General features: G+C 43.6%; 1 protein-coding gene across 1 annotated transcript in view; it reads right to left on the reverse strand.

The window, feature by feature from the left end:
• LOC115083186 (zinc finger protein 850-like) overlaps positions 1 to 22251 on the reverse strand; it is a 133466-nt gene that overhangs the window by 109750 nt on the left and 1465 nt on the right. The window contains exon 3 of the mRNA XM_029586993.1: positions 17592 to 17711. Coding sequence (XP_029442853.1) covers positions 17592 to 17711 — 120 coding nt within the window. The remainder of the gene's footprint in view (positions 1 to 17591; positions 17712 to 22251) is intronic.

Raw genomic sequence — 22251 nt, forward strand, 5'->3', positions numbered from 1 at the left:
TTGTTCGCGCCTGATGCGCGAACAAAAGTACGCGCTCGCGCTAATTATAAAATCCGGCCCATTGTGTAACTACAGCAAGGGTTATTTTTCCCTCTGTGCAACACCTTGCACTTGTCTACATTAAATTTCATCTGCCATTTGGATGCCCAATCTTCCAGTCTTGCAAGGTCCTCCTGTAATGTATCACAGTCTGCTTATGATTTAACTACTCTGAATAATTTTGTATCATCCGCAAATTTGATAACCTCACTTGTCGTATTCCTTTCCAGATCATTTATATATATATTGAAAAGCACCGGTCCAAAAGCACAGATCCCTGAGGCACTCCACTGTTTACCCTTTTCCACTGAGAAAATTGACCATTTAATCTACTCTCTGTTTCCTGTCTTTTAACCAGTTTGTAATTCACGAAAGGACATCGCCTCCTATCCCATGACTTTTTAGTTTTCGTAGAAGCCTCTCATGAGGGACTTTGTCAAATGCCTTCTGAAAATCCAAATACACTACATCTAATGGTTTACCTTTATCCACATGTTTATTAACCCCTTCAAAAAAATGAAGCAGATTTGTTAGGCAAGACTTCCCTTGGGTAAATTCATGTTGACTGTGTTCCATTAAACCATGTCTTTCTATATGCTCTATGATTTTGATCTTGAGAATAGTTTCCACTATTTTTTCCGGCACTGAAGTCAGGCTCACTGGTCTATAGTTACCCGGATTGCCCCTGGAGCCCTTTTTAAATATTGGGGTTACAGTGGCCACCCTCCAGTCTTTAGGTACAATGGATGATTTTAATGATAGGTTACAAATTTTAATTAACAGATCAGGTAAATCCTTTGTCAAGCGTGTAGCGCATAGCACAAAGAAATAGAAGACATTTCATCTTCTACAGAAACAGGTGTGTCCTTATTGTCCCCCAGGTCAGTCCAGACGCATGGGTTTTTCTCCCCTACCAGCAGATGGAGACAGAGAAGTAAAGCTTTACTGAAACTGTGTTACTTAAGCCAGTGTTTCACCTGCAGTCCCTCAGTATTTCTCTCTCTCCAACAGATGGTAGATGTGCAAAATCTATAGTTTGGAGTTTGATTTAAAAAAAGAAAGAGAAAAAGAGTAAATTTGAATATTGTTCCCAGGGGTGTTAGGATCCGTCGATAGGCCATCCCCCTGGTACAGTAGGGCAAGCAGGAGTTTGGTGACTCTGATTATCTTTGCCTGGAGGTTGTGGGGGGATTGAAAGCCAGTGGTCTGGTTTCCTCCTGCTCCCCATGCGGCTCTCACTCATTCACTCTCACTCGGACAGGAGACGATGACAGAAAGTATCTAGCAACTTTTATTCCTCTGTTATTGTTGAAGATAACTGTTCGTTTAAGAAATAAATAAATAAAGAAGGGCAGTTAGAGAGGAGCACAGGGGAGATGGTTTGGTGAGACTTGAGTGAAGTGTGCCAGCTGCTGTTCTAGGGGCTGAAGTCCAGTGATCAGCTGGTAACCACCACTGGCATGTTTCCTCTATTTTCTGGTGAGTTCTGTTTTTACCTACAGCACGTGCTGTCACAACCCTGACATGGCAGCGACCGTGGAGTGCAGGACACACTGCCGTTTATGTGCACACAAGAAATTGCATCTTAATACTTCAGGGCTATGTGGTCGGTGTGGTGCTCACAAGGAGGGGAAGGCAACTCGGGTCGACGAATGTGACAGAGTCGGGCAGGGTTGCTCTCCCCTGCAGAGTGGGAACCATGGCCATATTGGGTTCGCTTCCCATGGTTCAGGGAAAGCTGGGGGAGAAACCTCCTCCATTATCCCCGGCAGTGCAAGGCCTCAAGTGTGCCCAGGAGAAGTCAAAGGAGGTTTATCCCACGCCACAAAGGGGCGTGGGATAAACACTGTGGATCCATAAAGTCAAGATGCTGCCAATGAAGCCAGAATGATGGCTACTGCCTGGAGTCAATACCCTTATTAAATTAACATACACATGCTTACTGTGACTCCAACATCGCTCTAAGCTTCAACAGCAAGAGGAAATGTGGAAAAATGGATTTGCACTCACAAAGAGGGGAGTAGCTGGCTTGTTACGGCGGTTACTACCCCAAACCAAATAAGCCTGATACTTCACTTTCAATGCATATACAGCATAGTTCTCTGATTCAATGGCAGGGGAGAAGAAAAACTGATACTTCACACATCCAGCAGAGCTCTCTGCTTCAACGGCAGGGGAGAAGAAAAGAGGGTTCGCACTCACAAAGCGGGGAGTAGCTGGCTTGTTACGGCGGTTACTACCCCAAACCAAATGTGCCTGATACTTCACTTTCGATGCACATCCAGCATGGCTCTCTGCTTCAACGGCAGGGGAGAAGACTGATACTTCACGCATATCCAGCATAGCTCCCTGCTTCAACGGCAGGGGAGAAGAAAAACAACCAATAAGGGCTGTATAACATAGTCTGGGTAAAACAAATAAGCATGGGTGTAGCTTGCTTATTGCGGCGGCTACTACCCCTAACGAATCAAGCTGGATATTTCACTTGGATGCAGCTCCATCACTGCTCTCTACATTAAAGGTGGGGGTGGAAGGGAAATAGAACCAAGAGCTAAGAGAAACAGATAAGTATGAGAGAAAAAATGTGTGAAGCTTGCTGGGCAGACTGGATGGGCCATTTGGTCTTCTTCTGCCGTCATTTCTATGTTTCTATGTTAGGAAGCTTCTGAAAGAGATTCTAATTCTGAAGATGCCTTTTCCATGGAGTTTGTGCTGTTGATGCACAGAGCCTTTTTGGTAATGAACGGGACAGCTGGGATGTGCCCCTGCTGTGAGTCTTCCACATCAAAGCTAGGCTAAAAGATTATCCCCCTCCGGGATACCAGATGTTCCAGTGGTGAGTCCGTGGATGCGGAGGATCCCTCATCGGAGCCTCTGGAGGATGAGGAGGAGGACAACGTCCCCTTAGGCAAGGGGGAGATCCCTGTGGTGGAGGGGGACGATCCCAAGATGGTTCAGCTCTTCTGAAAGAAAGAATTGTTTCCTTTCATTCCCCAAGGGTAAAAAGAGCTTGGGATTAAAAAGGTTCAGGAAGAGTCTGAGCATGAGGGAGTTGATACCATATGGAGGGCCTTAGGGGACCAGCGAAAGCTTTTCCCTTCCATCATACAATTAAAAAATTGGTTGTTAGGGAGTGGGATACTCCTGAGGCTGGTTTAAAGGTCGGTGGGGCAATGGCAAAGCTTTACCTGCTGCCGGAGGATGTGTTAAGAACATAAGAACATAAGAAAATGCCATACTGGGTCAGACCAAGGGTCCATCAAGCCCAGCATCCTGTTTCCAACAGTGGCCAATCCAGGCCATAAGAACCTGGCAAGTACCCAAAAACTAAGTCTATTCCATGTAACCATTGCTAATGTCAGTGGCTATTCTCTAAGTGAACTTAATAGCAGGTAATGGACTTCTCCTCCAAGAACTTATCCAATCCTTTTTTAAACACAGCTATACTAACTGCACTAACCACATCCTCTGGCAACAAATTCCAGAGTTTAATTGTGCGTTGAGTAAAAAAGAACTTTCTCCGATTAGTTTTAAATGTGCCCCATGCTAACTTCATGGAGTGCCCCCTAGTCCTTCTACTATCCGAAAGAGTAAATAACCGATTCACATCTACCCGTTCTAGACCTCTCATGATTTTAAACACCTCTATCATATCCCCCCTCAGTCGTCTCTTCTCCAAGCTGAAAAGTCCTAACCTCTTTAGTCTTTCCTCATAGGGGAGTTGTTCCATTCCCCTTATCATTTTGGTAGCCCTTCTCTGTACCTTCTCCATCGCAATTATATCTTTTTTGAGATGCGGCGACCAGAATTGTACACAGTATTCAAGGTGCGGTCTCACCATTGAGCGATACAGAGGCATTATGACATTTTCCGTTTTATTCACCATTCCTTTTCTAATAATTCCCAATATTCTGTTTGCTTTTTGGACTGCCACAGCACACTGCACCGACGATTTCAGTGTGTTATCCACTATGACACCTAGATCTCTTTCTTGGGTTGTAGCACCTAATATGGAACCCAACATTGTGTAATTATAGCATGGGTTATTTTTCCCTATATGCATCACCTTGCACTTATCCACATTAAATTTCATCTGCCATTTGGATGCCCAATTTTCCAGTCTCACAAGGTCTTCCTGCAATTTATCACAATCTGCTTGTGATTTAACTACTCTGGACAATTTTGTCTCATCTGCAAATTTGATTATCTCACTTGTCGTATTTCTTTCCAGATCATTTATAAATATATTGAACAGTAAGGGTCCCAATACAGATCCCTGAGGCACTCCACTGTCCACTCCCTTCCACTGAGAAAATTGCCCATTTAATCCTACTCTCTGTTTCCTGTCTTTTAGCCATTTGAAACTGCCTAAGGTAGTTGTGTTGATCTCAGTGGTCACCAAGAAGACTCCCATTCTGGTGGCAGGTTCGGCTGTGCTGAAGGATGCTCAAGATGGAAGATGGAAATTCATTTTAAGAAGATGTTTGAAGTCTCGGCGCTCGGCATACATTTCACGCGCCTGTTTGAGCTGGGATGAGCAACTTCAGGTTAAGGGGGGCTTACATCTCTCTCCTGTCTAAGCAGGCAGTTATGTTTTGAGGCTGGTGTAACCTATATTGTGGATTCCTTGTATAACTTGCTGCATACATCAGCCTAGAATATGATCTCAGCTGTTTTGGCCAGAAGACTCCTGTCGTTGCATAATTGATCAGCAGATGTCTGATCAAAGTTGCAGCTGGGCAATGTTCCCTTTAAAGGCAAATGTTTGTTTGGCAAGGACCTGGAATAGCTAGTAAAGCACTTGGGTGAGTCAAAGGGGGCATAAATTGCCAAAGGAAACAAGAACTTCCCAGGCAGATAATGGTACAGGGAAGTGAGGAGGTATCACCTAGCTGGGGACCCTCCTCCCAGAGACTAGGGACTGGCAAGTTGCAGCACTTTCGGGGGTTGTGTAAGCCCGCCCAGGAAAGCTCTGGAGGGAGTATAGGTGCACAATTAAATGCAGCTGGTTCACTTTTCCCCAGAGGTCATGGGGGAAGGCTGGCACTTTTCTATGAAGAGTGGACCAAGATAACAACGGAGCAGTGGATTATGAAAGTTGTAAAAGATGGCTACGCCTTAGATTTGCTCATCCAATACATGAAGCCCACATGGCCTCCACTTGTGCCTCCAATGTGGCAAGCAAGAGGCGGGTCAGTCCACACTGGATCGGCTGCGGAAGCTGGAAGTGATAGTCCCTGTAGCCCCAGGGGAGTGTGGCCAAGGAAGGTATTCCATTTACTCCATGGCTCCAAAGAAAAAAGGACTAGCTGATGGAATTAAAGGTTTTGTTGCCAACTTATCATCTTATTTATTCTGCTACAAAAAATTGTATTTTTATTATCTTGCAAATTTATAAAAACGTGTTTCAATTTGTAATTTTAAATATCTTTTATATTTTTTGTGGTAAGAGAAAAGACCTCAGGACTGGCGAAGTGTCTGATTAACACAGAAACTCATCAGCCAGTAGTTTCAATCACTGGCCTTTTTTTCTCTCTTTTTATAAGTTGAATTTAAAAAAAAAGTGAACTCAGTGTATGTTCCTTCTGTATATGTTAATAAATCACTTGATGTACTGCAGACAATATCTGCTATTATGGCAATGGTTTGCCAAACAAATTGATGTGACCCAAATCAAACTGGTATGGATCTGTTCACAAAATATGTTTCTACTCTTGTTGCGACAGAATGTCCAGCAAATGGGTATTATCAACTAATTGTTGATTTGTGGCAACTTGAATTTAACAAAATAGCCCAAGAGTAGAAACATATTTTACTCAGCAAAACAATTCTCGCTGATCCTCTTCAGCCACTAACAAAATCTTCTGCTCTCAAGGCTCCCTCATTCCCCCCCCCATCCGCCACCACTTTTCCCATGGTTAGGGATGACCCTAGCATTCTTCTCCTTCCTCTCTCCACTCCCATCCCTATAAGTCTCAGCTCCCTGACTTGTGCACCCCTCACTCTCCCCTTAGCTGAGGGAGTCCCAGGTCCTGGAATCCCAGCTGCAGACTGCGGCTCCTCTCATGCTGCTTGCAATGTCTGCTGCAGACTCCCCCCTCTCTCCTGTGCATGAAGGGGAGTGGCTGGAGCTGTGCACAGCTGCTAATGTCATTCTATCATCACAGTGAGAACTAAGTAACTGTCATTATCAGTGACACTCCAGGGTCCTCTGCACTGCCTTCCAGACAAACTCAGTCACGTGGGTTTCCTGTTCCCAGCTTATTGGCAGTGCAGTAATAATGGGAGATTTCAATTACCCCAATATTGACTGGGTAAATGTATCATCGGTGCATGCTAGAAAGATAAAGTTCCTGGATGGAATAAACGACTGCTTCATGTAGCAATTGGTTCAGGAACCAACGAGAGAGGGAGCTATTTTAGATTTAATTCTTACTGGAACGCAGGATTTGGTGAGAGAGGTAACGGTGGTGGGGCCGCTTGGCAACAGTGATCATAACATGATCAAATTTAAACTAATGACTGGAAGGGGGACAATAAGTAAATCTGCAGCTCTAACACTAAATTTTCAAAAGGGAAACTTTGATAAAATGAGGAAAATAGAAAAAAAACAGAAAGGTGCAGCTGCAAAGGTTAAAAGTGTTCAGCAGGCATGAACATTGTTTAAAAATACAATCCTACAGGAAGTGACGTCTTCCTAGCTGATGGCAGCATAGCCTCTGAGCTCATAAGAACATAAGAAATTGCCATGCTGGGTCAGACCAAGGATCCATCAAGCCCAGCATCCTGTTTCCAACAGAGGCCAAACCAGGCCACAAGAACCTGGCAATTACCCAAACACTAAGAAGAGCCCATGCTACTGATGCAATTAATAGCAGTGGCTATTCCCTAAGTATAATTGATTAATAGCCATTAATGGACTTCTCCTCCAAGAACTTATCCAAACCTTTTTTGAACCCAGCTACACTAACTGCACTAACCACATCCTCTGGCAACAGATTCCAGAGCTTTATTGTGCATTGAGTGAAAAAGAATTTTCTCCGATTAGTCTTAAATGTGCTACTTATTAACTTCATGGAATGCCCCCTAGTCCTTCTATTATTCGAAAGTGTAAATAACATAGAAACATAGAAACATAGAAATGACGGCAGAAGAAGACCAAACGGCCCATCCAGTCTGCCCAGCAAGCTTCACACGTTTTTTTCTCTCATACTTATCTGTTTCTCTTAGCTCTTGGTTCTATTTCCCTTCCACCCCCACCATTGAAATATCTAGCTTGATTAGTTAGGGGTAGTAGGGGTAGTAACCGCCGCAATAAGCAAGCTACACCCATGCTTATTTGTTTTACCCAGACTATGTTATACAGTCCTTATTGGTTGTTTTTCTTCTCCCCTGCTGTTGAAGCAGGGAGCTATGCTGGAAATGCGTGATGTATCAGTCTTCTCCCATGCTGTTGAAGCAGAGAGCCATGCTGGATATGCATCGAAAGTGAAGTATCGGACACAATTGGTTTGGGGTAGTAACCGCCGTAACAAGCCAGCTACTCCCCACTTTGTGAGTGCGAACCCTTTTTTCGCACTCACAGAGTTGATAACCGAGTCACATCTACTCGTTCAAGACCTCTCATGATCTTAAAGATCTCTATCATATCCCCCCTCAGCAGTCTCTTCTCCAAGCTGAACAGCCCTAACCTCTTCAGCCTTTCCTCATAGGGAAGCTGTTCTATCCCCTTTATCATTTTTGTTGCCCTTCCTCTGTACCTTCTCCATCGCAACTATATCTTTTTTGAGATGCAGCGACCAGAATTGTACACAGTATTCAAGGTGCGGTCTCACCATGGAGCGATACAGAGGCATTATGACATTTTCCATTTTATTCACCATTCCCTTCCTAATAATTCCTAACATTCTATTTGCTTTTTTGACTGCTGCAGCACACTGAGCCGACGATTTTAAAGTATTATCCACTATGATGCCTAGATCCTTTTCCTGGGTGCTAGCTCCTAATATGGAACCTAACATCGTGTAACTATAGCAAGGGTTATTTTTCCCTATATGCAACACCTTGCACTTGTCCACATTAAATTTCATCTGCCATTTGGATGCCCAATCTTCCAGTCTTGCAAGGTCCTCCTGTAATGTATCACAGTCTGCTTGTGATTTAACTACTCTGAATAATTTTGTATCATCCGCAAATTTGATAACCTCACTCGTCGTATTCCTTTCCAGATCATTTATACATATATTGAAAAGCACCGGTCCAAGTACAGATCCCTGAGGCACTCCACTGTTTACCCTTTTCCACTGAGAAAATTGACCATTTAATCCTACTCTCTGTTTCCTGTCTTTTAACCAGTTTGTAATCCACGCCAACCCAACTTTAAGATAATAATTAAGCTTCACCAGCTGAAATTTATCTATTTAATATCGCTGAGAGGCTGAATTTCATTTCTATTATGGCAGGAAAAAAAGAATCTATAGATTTTCAGCATTTCTCCCACCATAAACAGCACGAGACGGGCCTAACCAGCAACGTGGACACAGCCGACATGGAACAAGCGGCAGAACAGACTGCACTAGATGAAATTTTCAATATCACTTCCAAAGAGGCCCCGACCAAATCGGAATTTCGCAGTTGGTTTTGCGAGTTAAGACAGGATTTAAAAAACTATAAAAAAGAAATACACGCCATGATGGATGACTTTCGTGAAGAGATTACCACGGTCGGCCACAGAGTTGATGAACTCGATGCTCGACTAGATGGCCAAGAAGAATTTACCAAACAAATGCAAAATATATGCAGTGAACTACAAGAGGAAAATATAGCTATAAAAAACTAAGATGGCTGATCTGGAAAACAGATCCCGGAGGGGCAATCTTCGGTTTCGGGGCCTCCATGAAAATGCAGACAACGCTGATTGTGAGCAGGCTATACGCTGCTTCTGCACGTTCCTACTAAATAACAACGGAGCAGCTGAAACTCCTTCTTGCAGCGAAATTAAAATCGACAACGCACACAGAGCCTTAAGAGCGTCTGGTGCCAATACCCCAAGGGACATAATTGTGTGCTTTCACGATTTCTCACAAAAAGATAAAATTGCTAACGCTGCCCGGAAACAAGATAGGTGGAAGTGGGAACAGCAAGAGGTATCTGTTTATGCTGACCTTTCACAAGCAATGCTCCAAAATTGCTATGATCTCCGTGAAGTAACCCAATTTCTCCACAAAGAAACTGTGAAATATCGCTGGCTCCATCCGTTTGGGCTCTCCTTCACGTGGGAGGGTATAACATCGCAGATAAGATCGGTGCATGAGGCAGCGGCCATCTTGCAAGAACGTGGCTTTAAACCCATGCTCACCGCGGGACCGGGAATCAAGAAACCTTTCTCCAGAGAGCAACATCCAAAGTGGCAGCAGGTCGGCGCGCGTAATAACTGCCTGAAAAGAAACTCTGACTCTGCCATGAAAACTGCGGGAAATGCCACCTGATTCTTCAGCCCCTTTATGAGCGAACTCACTAATAGCGTGTCTCTGCTGATAGCATCTGCTTAATGTATCTCACATTTTATGCATACTATTGCCTTTAACAGTTTATATTAATGTTAATCTGGGTATAAATTATTGTACGTATGTTACCATAGGTTGAAGCTTTTAGAACTATTTCAGTCGGGTACGGGGGGGGGGGGGGGGGGGGGGGGGGGGGTGCAATGAATGCTAAAATCTTCCTGCTGATAATGAGGAGTAAGGGTCTGCTTGGAGGTATGGGTAGACCATATTGGGGGATGGGGAAAGGGGGGAGGGTTTTAGGGCAAAACCTTCACCGACTTCCTACCTGAGATACTCAGAGGTACCTCGGGGTACACATGGTATTTTCTCACTCTCTAACTCACTTTCTTGCACCTATGGGATGCTCCTAGAGGCACTTGTCCTTGGTAGATGTGTCTCTATTGTTCACAATATACATTGATTTCCACTAGAAGCCAGTTTCTAAACACTAACATCTTATGGTTTTGTTAAAATTTGGCTCCCTCAATGTGAAAGGCCTCAACACACCTTTTAAGAGATGCCTGCTTTTCAGAGAATTAGAACATATGAAAACAGACATACTTTTTCTACAGGAGACGCATTTAAAAGCCCGCTATGAAAATTTAATGCGCTCTGCATCTTATCCTAACCAGTACTATGCTCCTTGCTCCAATGCGGCGAAATATGCGGGTGTAGGAGTGATATTTCCGGCCCATTTTATTTCTGAATGCAAATTATGTATTAAAGATCCATTAGGAAGATATATTTTATTAGTTATTCTTGTTGATGGCCTGGCTTACACCTTATTTAACCTCTACGCTCCCAATAAGGATCAAGGTATATTCTATGATAAGATTCAATCAATACTAATGTCTCATAGTAAAGGATCCTTGATGTTAGGAAGAGACTTTAACTTAGTTAAAGCTCCTAAAGTGGATGCTTCCAAAGGATATGTCTCCGCCCTGTTATCATCCAGACTGAAGTTGCTGGATTTGTTGTCTGCCTGGCAGCTTCTTTATGTATGGAGAGTACATTACCCACACACTAGGTCATATACTTATTACGTACCCGCCCATAAATCATACTCTAGGATTGATTACTTTCTTGTTGATAAGGGTCTTTTCAATCAGGTCGCTGCTCCAGATATTACACCAATTGCTTGGTCTGATCATTATGCAGTTAGTATAGATGTAAAATTCGATAGCTATGATAAGGGTACGTGCATTTGGCACCTCAACGAATCATTGCTGAATGACAGGGAGTTTAATTTAACTATTATCAATCATATTAGAGAGTTTTTCCTCAGGAATGACTCAGGTGAAATACCTCCACCTACAGTTTGGGAATCGTTTAAAGCCTTTCTTAGAGGACTCCTTATAGGTAGAGGAACATATGTCAAGAAATGCAAAAATCGGCACTCAGGTATTCACTTGATAGTTTATTGTTCAATGTTTAATTGTTTTATCATCAATTACTGATACTGTATTGTTTATTATACAATGTGCCAATAAAAATTTAAATTAAAAAAAAAAAAAAAAAAAAAAAAGAAATGCAAAAATCAGGATGCCCAAGTTCTGAAGGATACTATTTCGGAACTCACCCACAAACATCAAACTACTGGATTGGGGACAGTATTGACTCAGCTATCCAAAGCCAGGGAGGATCTTTTAAGGTTAGAATCGGCAACCATGGCACATTGGATGCAGCTGACAAAGCAAACATATTTCGAAGGGGGTAACAAAGCGGGGAAAATTCTTGCCAATAAATTAAAGAAAACACAATATCAGAATAACATAGCAAAAATTAAAGGGAATGGAGATGTGATTCTGACTAATAATACCGATATAAGGAAGAGATTCCTGGATTTTTATGCTCTGTTATATAGTTCAGATGCCTCTATTAAATCAGATAATATAGCTTCCTATTTGGATTCCATCTCCCTTCCAGGCTAATCCCTTGAGGCACGGGTGGACTTAGAAGATGAGATCTCCGTGGCTGAAATTTTACACACAATCCAGCCTCTTAAACAAGGAAAATCACCTGGCCCTGATGGCTTCACAGCTAAATTTTATAAGCAATATGCTTCGTATTTGGTCACTTACTTGCAGAAAGTCATTACAAACCTTATCCATCAGGACCAGGTGGGATTTATTCCTGGGAGATTGGCAGGTGATAATATACGCAAGCTTATTAATTTGATGTGGATAGCTCATTCAAGTCAGGAGGAGTCCCTGTTTCTTTCTATAGATATCAAAAAAGCGTTTGATATGGTGCACTGGCCATTTTTATTTGGAGTTTTAAGGAGGGTGGGCTTTGGACCATATTTTTGAGGTTGGATTTCGAAATTATACCATCAACCTAGAGCATGTTTAAAAATAAATGGGAGGTACTCTAGCTATTTCAAAGTAGGAAGGGGAACCCGACAGGGCTACCCACTATCCCCAATATTATTTGCTTTATTTTTAGAACCACTAGCGACTAAAATTCGGCAGAACCCTCAAATCCAAGGATTTGTAGTTGGCCAAGAATCCTATAAGTTATGTCTCTTTGCTAACAACATCATGTTCACTATCTGATCACCCCATGATTCCTTACTGGAAATTGAAAAGGAATTACAGTCCTTTAGTGAGGCTTCCGGTTTCAAAGTGAACTGGGAGAAATCTGAAATTCTTAATATCAACTGTTCCCAGAACACAGTAGGCAAGTTGCACCCCATACATCCATTTCGGTGGGCCACCAAACAACTTAAATACTTGGGCATACAATTATCGAGTCATCCTCGGGATTTATTTAAAATGAATTACCAGCCTCTGTTAAATAAAATACTAGAGATTTAGATAGCTGGACAAGACTTCCCTTGTCATGGCTGGGACGAATAGCTACCATAAAAATGAATACATTACCTAAATTACTGTATCTATTTCACTCCCTTCCTATCTCTCTACCGAATAAACTTCTTAAGCTCTGGCAGTGGAAAATCTTTAGCTTCATCTGGAGGCGTAGACCGCCACGGGTCAGTCAATGGGTCCTATATCAAATTAAATTGGAGGGTGGTCTTGGAGTACCGAATCTTAACTGGTATTTTGCAGCATCTCAATTACGATTTTTAGTGGTTTGGCATGATCTTAGAGATCCTAAACATTGGTACAAATTGAACAGACCTATCTGTCTAATATGCCCATCTCCGCTTTACCATGGCAACCAAGAAAGACATGGCGGGAGTGTATATCAATGCTACCAACCACCAGGCATACCATGCGTGTCTGGGATCAATGGAAGGGGAAATTAGTGGGTAACAAGGAGTTTTTCTATCTTACCCATCTATTTCACAATAAATGTTATATACCGGGCCACTCCCTTTTAGCGTTTCTGACGTGGAAAAACTGTAGAATTACATGATTGGACCATATATGGGAAGAGGGTAAATTACTTTCTTTTACATCTTTAAGTAGTAAATACAATTTACCTGTCACGGAGTTTTTGAGGTATAATCAAGTAAGTCATTTCTATTTGAGACACAATATTAATACAGTTTTAAATATGGGCAAATCACTGTTTGAGGGATTTTACACGGTGCCTCATCTTTCCAAGAAATTAATCTCTAAAATTTACCAATTATTCAATAGTAGACTTACCCACACTCCAACCTTTATCTCATCCTGGGCTAGAGACATGTCTGTTGATATAAGCTCCCCTTCGTGGAGCAATATATACCTTCAGATTAGCAAGGCTTCGGTATCCTCAAGTATAGTGGAAAATGGCTATAAAAATTATGTATAGATGGTACTATATACCTGCCCGACTTTGTAAAATATCTGGCCATACTGGCATGTGTTGGAGGGGATGCCTGGTGTTAGGGTCTTTTATCCATATGTGGTGGTTCGGGGACTACATTGTACCTTTTTGGAAACAACTATTTGTCCTGCTTTCAAACATACTCGGTACCACAATACAACTTTCAATGGACATCGCTTTATTGAATAACATAAAAGATCATGAAGATATGAACATACACCCCTTCTGCGTACAGGCGTGTATTGCCGCACGAATGGAGATAGCAGCGCAATGGAAACAACCTTCTGGTCCCCACTTTCCAGCGGTGTTGCGCCGATTGGTCCACGTTTGTACGATGTCTAAAATTAAAGCTGAAAAAAGCCACTCTCTCCAGACTTTTCATAAAATATGGGATGACTATTTACAATGGCGTTCTGCTGGAGATCGATGAAACCTACAAGTATGGAGACTTGGATGGGACTGCTCTTCTATACACAGATCGGTGCGGGGGGTCAGTACAGAGAGGACATATATCATACTATATATATCATTCATAACTATGAGTCGGCTTCTTTACACTACATATATGTGTGTGTATGAGAATTTACTTGGAGATGGTGAGGGGGGATGGGCAGATTATGTTTAAGGGTAACTTTTTGTACCACTGGTGTTCTACATTATGTATTACTTTTTCTCTTGTACTGTATTTCTGTTACACCAATAAAATATTAAAAAAAAAAAACAACAATCCTAGAAGTCTGTTGCACGCCCCGTCCACGTCCGGCCCGAGCACGGGACTGCTCACCTTGCTAGCTCCTCTGCAGGTCACGGGTCGGCCTCCCCAGCGGCAGCCGTGAGCTCCTCCAGGCCTCGGTGTCCTGCTGCGACAGTCGCCGAGCCTTCCACTGCGCACCAGCCCTCACGCCGGAGTTCAGAGTCTCCAGTGGCGTTGGCCACGCCCCTATATGCACGGACCACCCAGCCTTTTGTAGGGCCAGGGGCAGGTCCTAGCTCCGTGGCGCACCCTGATTGATTGAACGATATAAAAAAGTCCCTGCCTGCACTTCCTTGCCTTGGCAATCGCGGCCGCACTGTAAGTGTACTAGTTTGCCTCTGCATTCATAGTCTAGTTCCACCATTGTTCCAGCATCCTAGTGTTCCAGCCTTCCAGCATCTGTCTCCAGCTTCTGTCTGTCCTGTCTCCCCAGGTAGTACCCTCGGATTGTCTCTCTGGTACTGACCTCAGCCTGCTCCTTGACTATTCTGTCCGCTACCTGGATCTTGACCTCTGCCTGCCTTGTGACCTCGTCTGACCTCCGGAACCTGACTCTTGCCTCGACTACTCCTCGGACTGATCCTTGGATTCTGACCTCTGCTTCCATTGACCATGTCTCCTGATTCTGGCTCTGTTCCTTGCCTTGTCATCACCTACGCTATCCTGGTCTTTCTTGCTCCTCCAGACCTACAGCCTAGAGTCCGACCACGCTCCCTTGCTGTCCGTTGACATGCCTCTCTATTACCTCCCCAGGAGACCCTGCGAGGCCCACCTAAGTCCAAGCGGCCCGGGTCCCTACGGGCTCCACTCGGGGGGACCGCAGGATTCCAGTGGTGAAGCTCATCCTAGCCTCTGTCTCCTCCAGAGCTCCACCCCCTGGGGGCAGGAGCTTCCTGGTCCCTACCAGGGAGCCGTTCTCCACTGCTCCAGGGCAAGGGTCCACCTCCAAGCGCAACACAGTTCAGATGTATTCCACGCATTAAGAAAGGTGGAAGGAAGGAAAAACGATTACCGGCATGGTTAAAAAGTGAGGTAAAAGAGGCTATTTTATCCAAAAATCCATCCTTCAAAAATTGGAAGAAGGATCCATCTGAAGAAAATAGAATAAAGCATAAGCAATGTTAAGGGTAAAACATTGATAAGACAGGCGAAGAGAGAATTTGAAATGAAGTTGGCCGTAGAGGCAAAAACTCATAATAAAACATTTTTTAAAGGTATCCAAAGCAAGAAACCTGTGAGGGTGTCTGTTGGACCATGTAGCAGGCCAGATTACATAGAAACATAGAAATGACGGCTTAAAAAGACCAATCGGCCCATCCAGTCTGCCCAGCAAGCTCCCACACTTATTTTCCCATACTTATCTGTTTCACCAACCACCAATTTCAGGGCCCTTGTTGGTAACTGTTTGATTTGAATTTTCTGCCATCCCCTGCCATTGATGCGGAGAGTAATGTTGGAGATGCATCAAAGGTGAATCATAAGCTTAATGGTTAAGGGTTGTAACCGCTGCATCAAGCAAGTTACCCCGATGCTTGTTTACCCAGACTGCACATATCCATGCCTTGTTGGATGCTGTCTGAATGTAAATCCTGTTTTCCACATTTCCCCCTGCCGTTGAAGCAGACAGCAACGCTGTATATGCATTCAAAAGTATTGTATCAGGCTTAATTGGTTTAGGGTAGTAACCGCTGTATTAAGCAAGCTACCCCCACGCTTATTTGTTTACCCCGATTGTTAAGTTCAGTCCTTGTTGGTTGTTGTCTGAATGCAAATCTTCTTTTCCACATTTCCCCTTGCCGTAGAAGCAGAGAGCAATGTTGGAGTTGCATTAACCTTGCGAAGGCTTATTGAGTAAGGATAGTAATCACCATGTAGTAGCCTCCACTCCAGTAATCCACCCCCATGGCTCTTCACTTCATTCCCATCCTCTAGCCTTTATGGATCCACAGTGTTTATCCCATGCCCCTTTGAAATCCTTCACAATTTTAGTCTTCACCACTTCCTCCAGCATTCCAGGCATCCACCACCCTCTCTGTTAAGAAATACTTCCTGACATTGGTTTTGAGTCTTCCTCCCTGGAGTTTCAAGTCATGGCCCCTAGATTAAACTAAAGAGTAGAAATCACCTGGACCGGATGGAATGCATCCTAGGGTACTGAAGGAAATAAAAAATGAAATTTCTGATCTATTGGTTAAAATTTGTAACCTATCATTAAAATCATCCACTCTACCTGAAGACTGGAACGTGGCCAATGTAACCCTGTTATTTAATAAGGGCTCCAGGGGCGATCCGGGAAACTACAGACCAGTGAGCCTGACTTCAGTGCCAGGAAAATTAGTGGAAACTATTCTGAAGATCAAAATCACAGAGCAAATTTGCATGTCAACATGGATTTACTCAAGGAAATTCTTGCCTAACAAACCTGCTTCATTTTTTTGAAGGGGTTAATAAACATGTAGATAAAGGTGAACCAGTAGATATAGTATATTTGGATTTTCAGAAGGCATTTGACAAAGTCCCTCATGAGAGGCTTCTAAGAAAACTAAAAATTCATGGGATAGGAGGTGATGTCCTTTTGTGGATTACAAACTGGTTAAAAGACAGGAAACAGAGAGTAGGATAAAATGGTAAATTTTCTCAGTGGAAAAAGGTAAACAGTGGAGTGCCTCAGGGATCTGTACTTGGACCGGTGCTTTTCAATATATTTATAAATGATCTGGAAAGGAATACTACGAGTGAGGTTTCAAATTTGCGGATGATACAAAATTATTCAGAGTAGTTAAATCACAAGCGAATTTAATACATTACAGGAGGACCTTGCAAGACTGGAAGTTTGGGCATCCAAATGGCAGATGAAATTTAATTTAATGTGCAAGGTGTTGCATACAGGGAAAAATAACCCTTGCTGTAGTTACATGGTTAGGTTCCATATTAGGAGCTACCACACAGGAAAAAGGTATCATAGTGGATAATACTTTGAAATTGTCAGCTCAGTGTGTTGCAGCAGTCAAAAAAGCAAACAGAATGTTAGGAATTATTAGGAAGGGAATGGTGAATAAAACGGAAAATGTCATAATGCCTCTATATCGCTCCATGGTGAGACCACACCTTGAATACTGTGTACAATTCGGGTCGCCGCATCTCAAAAAAGATATAGTTGCAATGGAGAAGGTACCGAGAAGGGCAACCAAAATGATAAATAGGATGGAACAGCTCGCCTATGAGGAAAGACTAAAGAGGTTAGGACTTTTCAGCTTGGAGAAGAGACGACTGAGGGGGGATATGATAGAGGTCTTTAAAATCATGAGAGGTCTAGAAAGGGTAAATGTGAAGCGGTTATTCACACTTTCGGATAATAGAAGGACTAGGGGGCATTCCATGAAGTTAGCAAGTAGCACATTTAAGACTAATCGGAGAAAATTCTTATGTTCTCTTCATCTCAGCAGTTTTACCCCAGTTCCTCTTATTCCTGCACTCACCTGAGCAGCTGCTTTTCTCAGTTTCTCTTTCCTCTGATTCCGGCTCATCCTTGATGTATGGTTCTTCCCCTCGTTCAATGTGAGATATAATATCAGGAGTGATGGTCGGAGAGCCGGTTCCTGGGGTAAAAAAGCTGCATTAGGTTTCCCAGAGTTACCAGTGCTTAGCACACAATATTACTGGTTATTTTCAGGAGGTGACGTAGGAGGGCAGAAAACACAAAAAGTATCCTCTCTGGAGCTCACAAGAAAATCTATACTATCAATAAAAGCAGCTTCACAAGAATGACTCTTTCCAAATCAGTCAGTCCTCTCTTCCGAGTGTTGGTAGGGCAGTAAAACGGGGGTTTTATTCGCCAATGGTTGGGGGAGATGTTGCCGGGTTTCCCGGTTGTAGGCCCCGCTCAGGCATTACTAGGGCTTAAAGTTACGGGCCTCCCTGATGCACATAATCGGTTGGCCCATTATGTTTTCCTGGCCACACGGTTGATCATAGCCAGGGTATGGAAGGATCCCAGAGTACTCACAAAAGCAGAGATTCAACAACAAGTAGACAAAATATATTTATTGTCAAAAATTACGGCTTTCCGACATAAAAGTATGCATAAATTTGACAAAACCTGGCAGACATATATAGGATGGAAAGCCTCTTTATCTAATGATTCTCCCTGATGTGTTCGGTGGTTATATATGTAGAGTATCTGCTATTGCTTGGAATGTATCATTGGTAATCCATTTTTTGGTTTGTATATCTGCAACTGTTAATAAATCTTTAAATTACAAAAAAAAAACGGGGGTTTTATGTTAAAATTAATTGTGTATGTTAATTCTGTTAACCGACTTGACCTTTTTAGGAGCAGGCAGTATATAAGTAATTTTAAAACAGATAAATTATTTTATTCCCTTAAATATTCCTGAGTTAACCAACAGGTGGCATCTTGCGCCCCCCCCCCCCCCCCCCCCCCCGCAACATTCTGCAGTATCAGGCACTCAGAGTTGATCTCCCACTACCCTTGCCACCTGTTTCAGCACCAGCAGAGGTCTGGCACTTTTAACTTGCTCGTCTCCTTTGTCATTGCTTCTTCTGATTTTTGCCTCTGCAGTCAATCCAGTTGATGGGTTTGAACCTCGTGGGAAGAAGTGGTAACGGTGCTGGGGAGAGGAAGAACAGCAAGTTGGAAGCCTGAGCTGGGGAATCGGGATTGTGCTCTGTTCCCCATCCATACTTACGTTCATGAATTCCCAAGTAGTGTATTTAGTTCATGCAGTTTTATTGTAGATCAAGGTGAGTTACATTCAGGTACTGTAGGTAATTTTCCTGTCTCCAGAGGGCTCACAATATAGTCTGTATCTGAGGCAATAGTGACTTTCCTAAGGTCAGAAAAAGTGGCAATGGGACATGAACCTTGGCTTCCATGGTTCTTGGCCCGCTGATGTAACCACTAATCTACTCCTCCACTCATGCCCCGGCCTCTGTCATGTGCTTTGTGTGGCTCTGATCCAGCAGCCATTGTAGTCAGAGGATTACTGCAAACAGATAAGGGATGGGCTAGGGCAGGGGTCGGGAACCCATGGCTCGCGAGCCAGATATGGCTCTTTTGAGGGCTGCATCTGGCTCGCAGACAAGTGTCGCCATACTTCGCGGTTCCCCGCTGACCCAGCTGCTCCCCGGTCCTCCGCCGCCCGGGCTTAAAATGCTGTCAGCCCGGGCGGAACGCGGCAGGACAGCTGGAGTCAGCGGCACCGGCGTGCTCTCTTCCCCCCCCCCCCCCCGCGGCCCGGAGGAGGAAGTGGAGAGCATCGGGTGCCTGCGCGGAAGAAGAGACCACACTAGCGTGGTCTCTTCTTCCGCGCAGGCACCCGATGCTCACCACTTCCTCTTCCGGGCCGCGGGGGGGAGGAGAAGAGAGCACGCCGACTGGAGTCATCCGGGTGCCTGCGCGGGAGTCATCGGGTGTCAGCCGGGTGCCAGCGCTGGAGTCATCGGGTGCCTGCGCGGGTCTTCCCGCGCAGGCACCCGATGCTCTCCCTCTTCCGGGCCGCGGGAAGAAGAGAGCACGCCGGTGCTCTCTTCTTTCCGCGGCCCGGAAGAGGAAGTGGAGAGCATCGGGTGCCTGCGCGGGAAGACCCGCGCAGGCACGCTACTGTCCGACGGGAAGAAGATTGCAGCGCGGCTCGGAGGAAAATGAAAATCTTCAACCGCGGCCGATGGGACTCCGCCTTCGCCTCCGCGAGGGCTGAAAATGAAGGAGGTTAGCGTTGGGAGGTGGCTGCTGCTGCCGCGAGTTCCCGGGGGGGGGGGGGAAGGGGGAGAGAGAGAGTGAATGAATGAGCGAGCAAGCATGAGTGTTTGAGATCCTGTGTGTGTGAGTGAGAGATTGCATGTATGTGAATGATTGAGAGCCTGTATATGTGAAAGAGAGTATGTCTGTGATTGAGATCCTGCCTGTGAGAGAGAGAGCATGAATGTAAGTTTACCATTGGGAACCTGTATGTGTAAGTTTGTAATTGAAAACCTGTTTGTTTGAAAGAGTATGTGTGTATGATTGAGATCCTTTGTGTGTGAGAGAGATCATGTGTATGTATGATTAAGAGCCTGTGTGTATAAGTAAGAGAGAGATCATGTGTATCTGTGTCTGATTGACAGCTGGTTTAGGTGATGGAGCATGTGAGTATGTGATTGAGAGCCTGTGTTTAAATGAGAGAGAGAGACCATGTGTGTCTGTGTGATTGACAGCTGATTTAGGTGAGGGAGCATGTGAGTATGTGATTGAGAGCCTGTGTTTAAATGAGAGAGAGAGACCATGTGTGTCTGTGTGATTGACAGCTGATTTAGGTGAGGGAGCATGTGAGTATGTGATTGAGAGCCTGTGTTTAAATGAGAGAGAGAGACCATGTGTGTATGTGTGTGATTGAGAGCTGATTTAGGTGAGGGAGCATGTGAGTATGTGATTGAGAGCCTGTGTGTAAATGAGAGAAAGAGAGGACATGTTTGTAAGCATGTGAATGAGAGTCTGTGTGTGAGAGAAAAAGACAGCATGTATTTATGTGATTGAAAGCCTGTGTGTGTGTAAGCGTGAAAAGATAGACAGCATGTGTGTAAATGTGTAATTAAGAGCCTATATAAGTGAGAGAGAAAAAACATTTGTATATGTGAGTGACTGAGAGCATGTGTGTATAGGTGTGTCATTGAGAGCCAGTGTGAGAGAGAGCGCTGGTATGTGACTGAGAGAGGAGAAAGTTCCAAGCAAACCACCCCACCTCCTGCTAATTCAGAACAATCTCAGGACACCTGGATATCAAACGTTCCCAGGTATGCAGAGCAAAAAAATGTTTGTATCCTTATTATTTTTCATTACTGGATCTTTGTGTCTGCTATTTTGAAATATTTTGTTGGTATCTGGAAATGTTTTATATGAGTTTTTAATTATTGGATATTCCACTCATCAGCTGTTTCGAAATATGTTCTTTTTGTTAGTACACGTTTACTGCTGATGATTTTATATTTCTTGATTTGTTTTATAAGGATGTGTGATGTTTCTTTTTTCCTTTGTTACACTGCATACAGAGACTCTGGCTTGTTGCAGTTTCCAATTCAGTTTTTGTCTGCATGCTTCTTGTTATGCGTTTTGGTCTCTTTATTCTATGTTAGGTGAGGGACAGCACGTGATTCAGGTGAGGTTTTCTGCTGGCGTGTAGTTTCTGTGTAGGACTCTATAGCAGCCTGACTTGGTCCGTTTTCCTAATAGGAGATGTATTGGTGTCTTAAGGCCTGGTGTAATATTTTCAGAGACTTATTGTACTTTAAAAGTGTGATCTTACATAAAATGCACACATTTACTTGTATTTAGTTTTAAACATATTGTATGGCTCTCATGGAATTACATTTTAAAATATGTGGCGTTTATGGCTCTCTCAGCCAAAAAGGTTCCTGACCCCTGGGCTAGGGGAACAAGAAGAGAGGAAATCAACACACACTGCAGGTAAGGCAGGAGACCTGTTGCTGGAGCAAGGATCCTGAGTTCCTGCAAAACGCAAATGGTCCAGTGCGACTGATGTCAGGGGAAAGGAGACTTGAAAACCATCATACGGTCTATGGTCGTCTCCTCTCAACTATTGCAATTCCCTGTGTTTAGGGCTGCCACAAAAGTAAGTGAAAGCCCTACAGATGATACAAAATTCGGCATTATCACTGGGGTGAGGATGAGGGAGCATATAACTCCATCATTGATGAGTCTGCGCATTTTACCAATAAAGTTTTAAAAGTTATGTTAGTGTTTAAATCCATTAATGAATTAGTTTCCCCTAGCATGAATACAATATTGAAATCCTATCAAACATCCCGGTGTTTAAGGTCTCCATTCCAACATCTTCTGGTTGTACCTTCACCTAGAAATATTAAACTCAATGAGATGAGAAAGAGGCTTTTCTTGGTTCAGGGGCCAGTGTTATGGAACTAAAAGAAGAGATATCAATACTAAGATTTAGAAAACACCTAAAGGCTCATTTGTTTTTCCAGGCATATGCTGATACATAGCTGTAGAAAAAAACTCTGTCGAATTAAATGAATAAGTCTAGAGTATTGCGATAAGCTGGGTTTCAGGTTCGGGATCTAAGTTAAATTGCTGAGTAAATGTAAATTTAATGAATGCTATTAGGG

Source organism: Rhinatrema bivittatum, chromosome 2 (genome assembly GCF_901001135.1).
Source record: "Rhinatrema bivittatum chromosome 2, aRhiBiv1.1, whole genome shotgun sequence".
In the NCBI taxonomy this organism is placed as follows: domain Eukaryota; kingdom Metazoa; phylum Chordata; class Amphibia; order Gymnophiona; family Rhinatrematidae; genus Rhinatrema; species Rhinatrema bivittatum.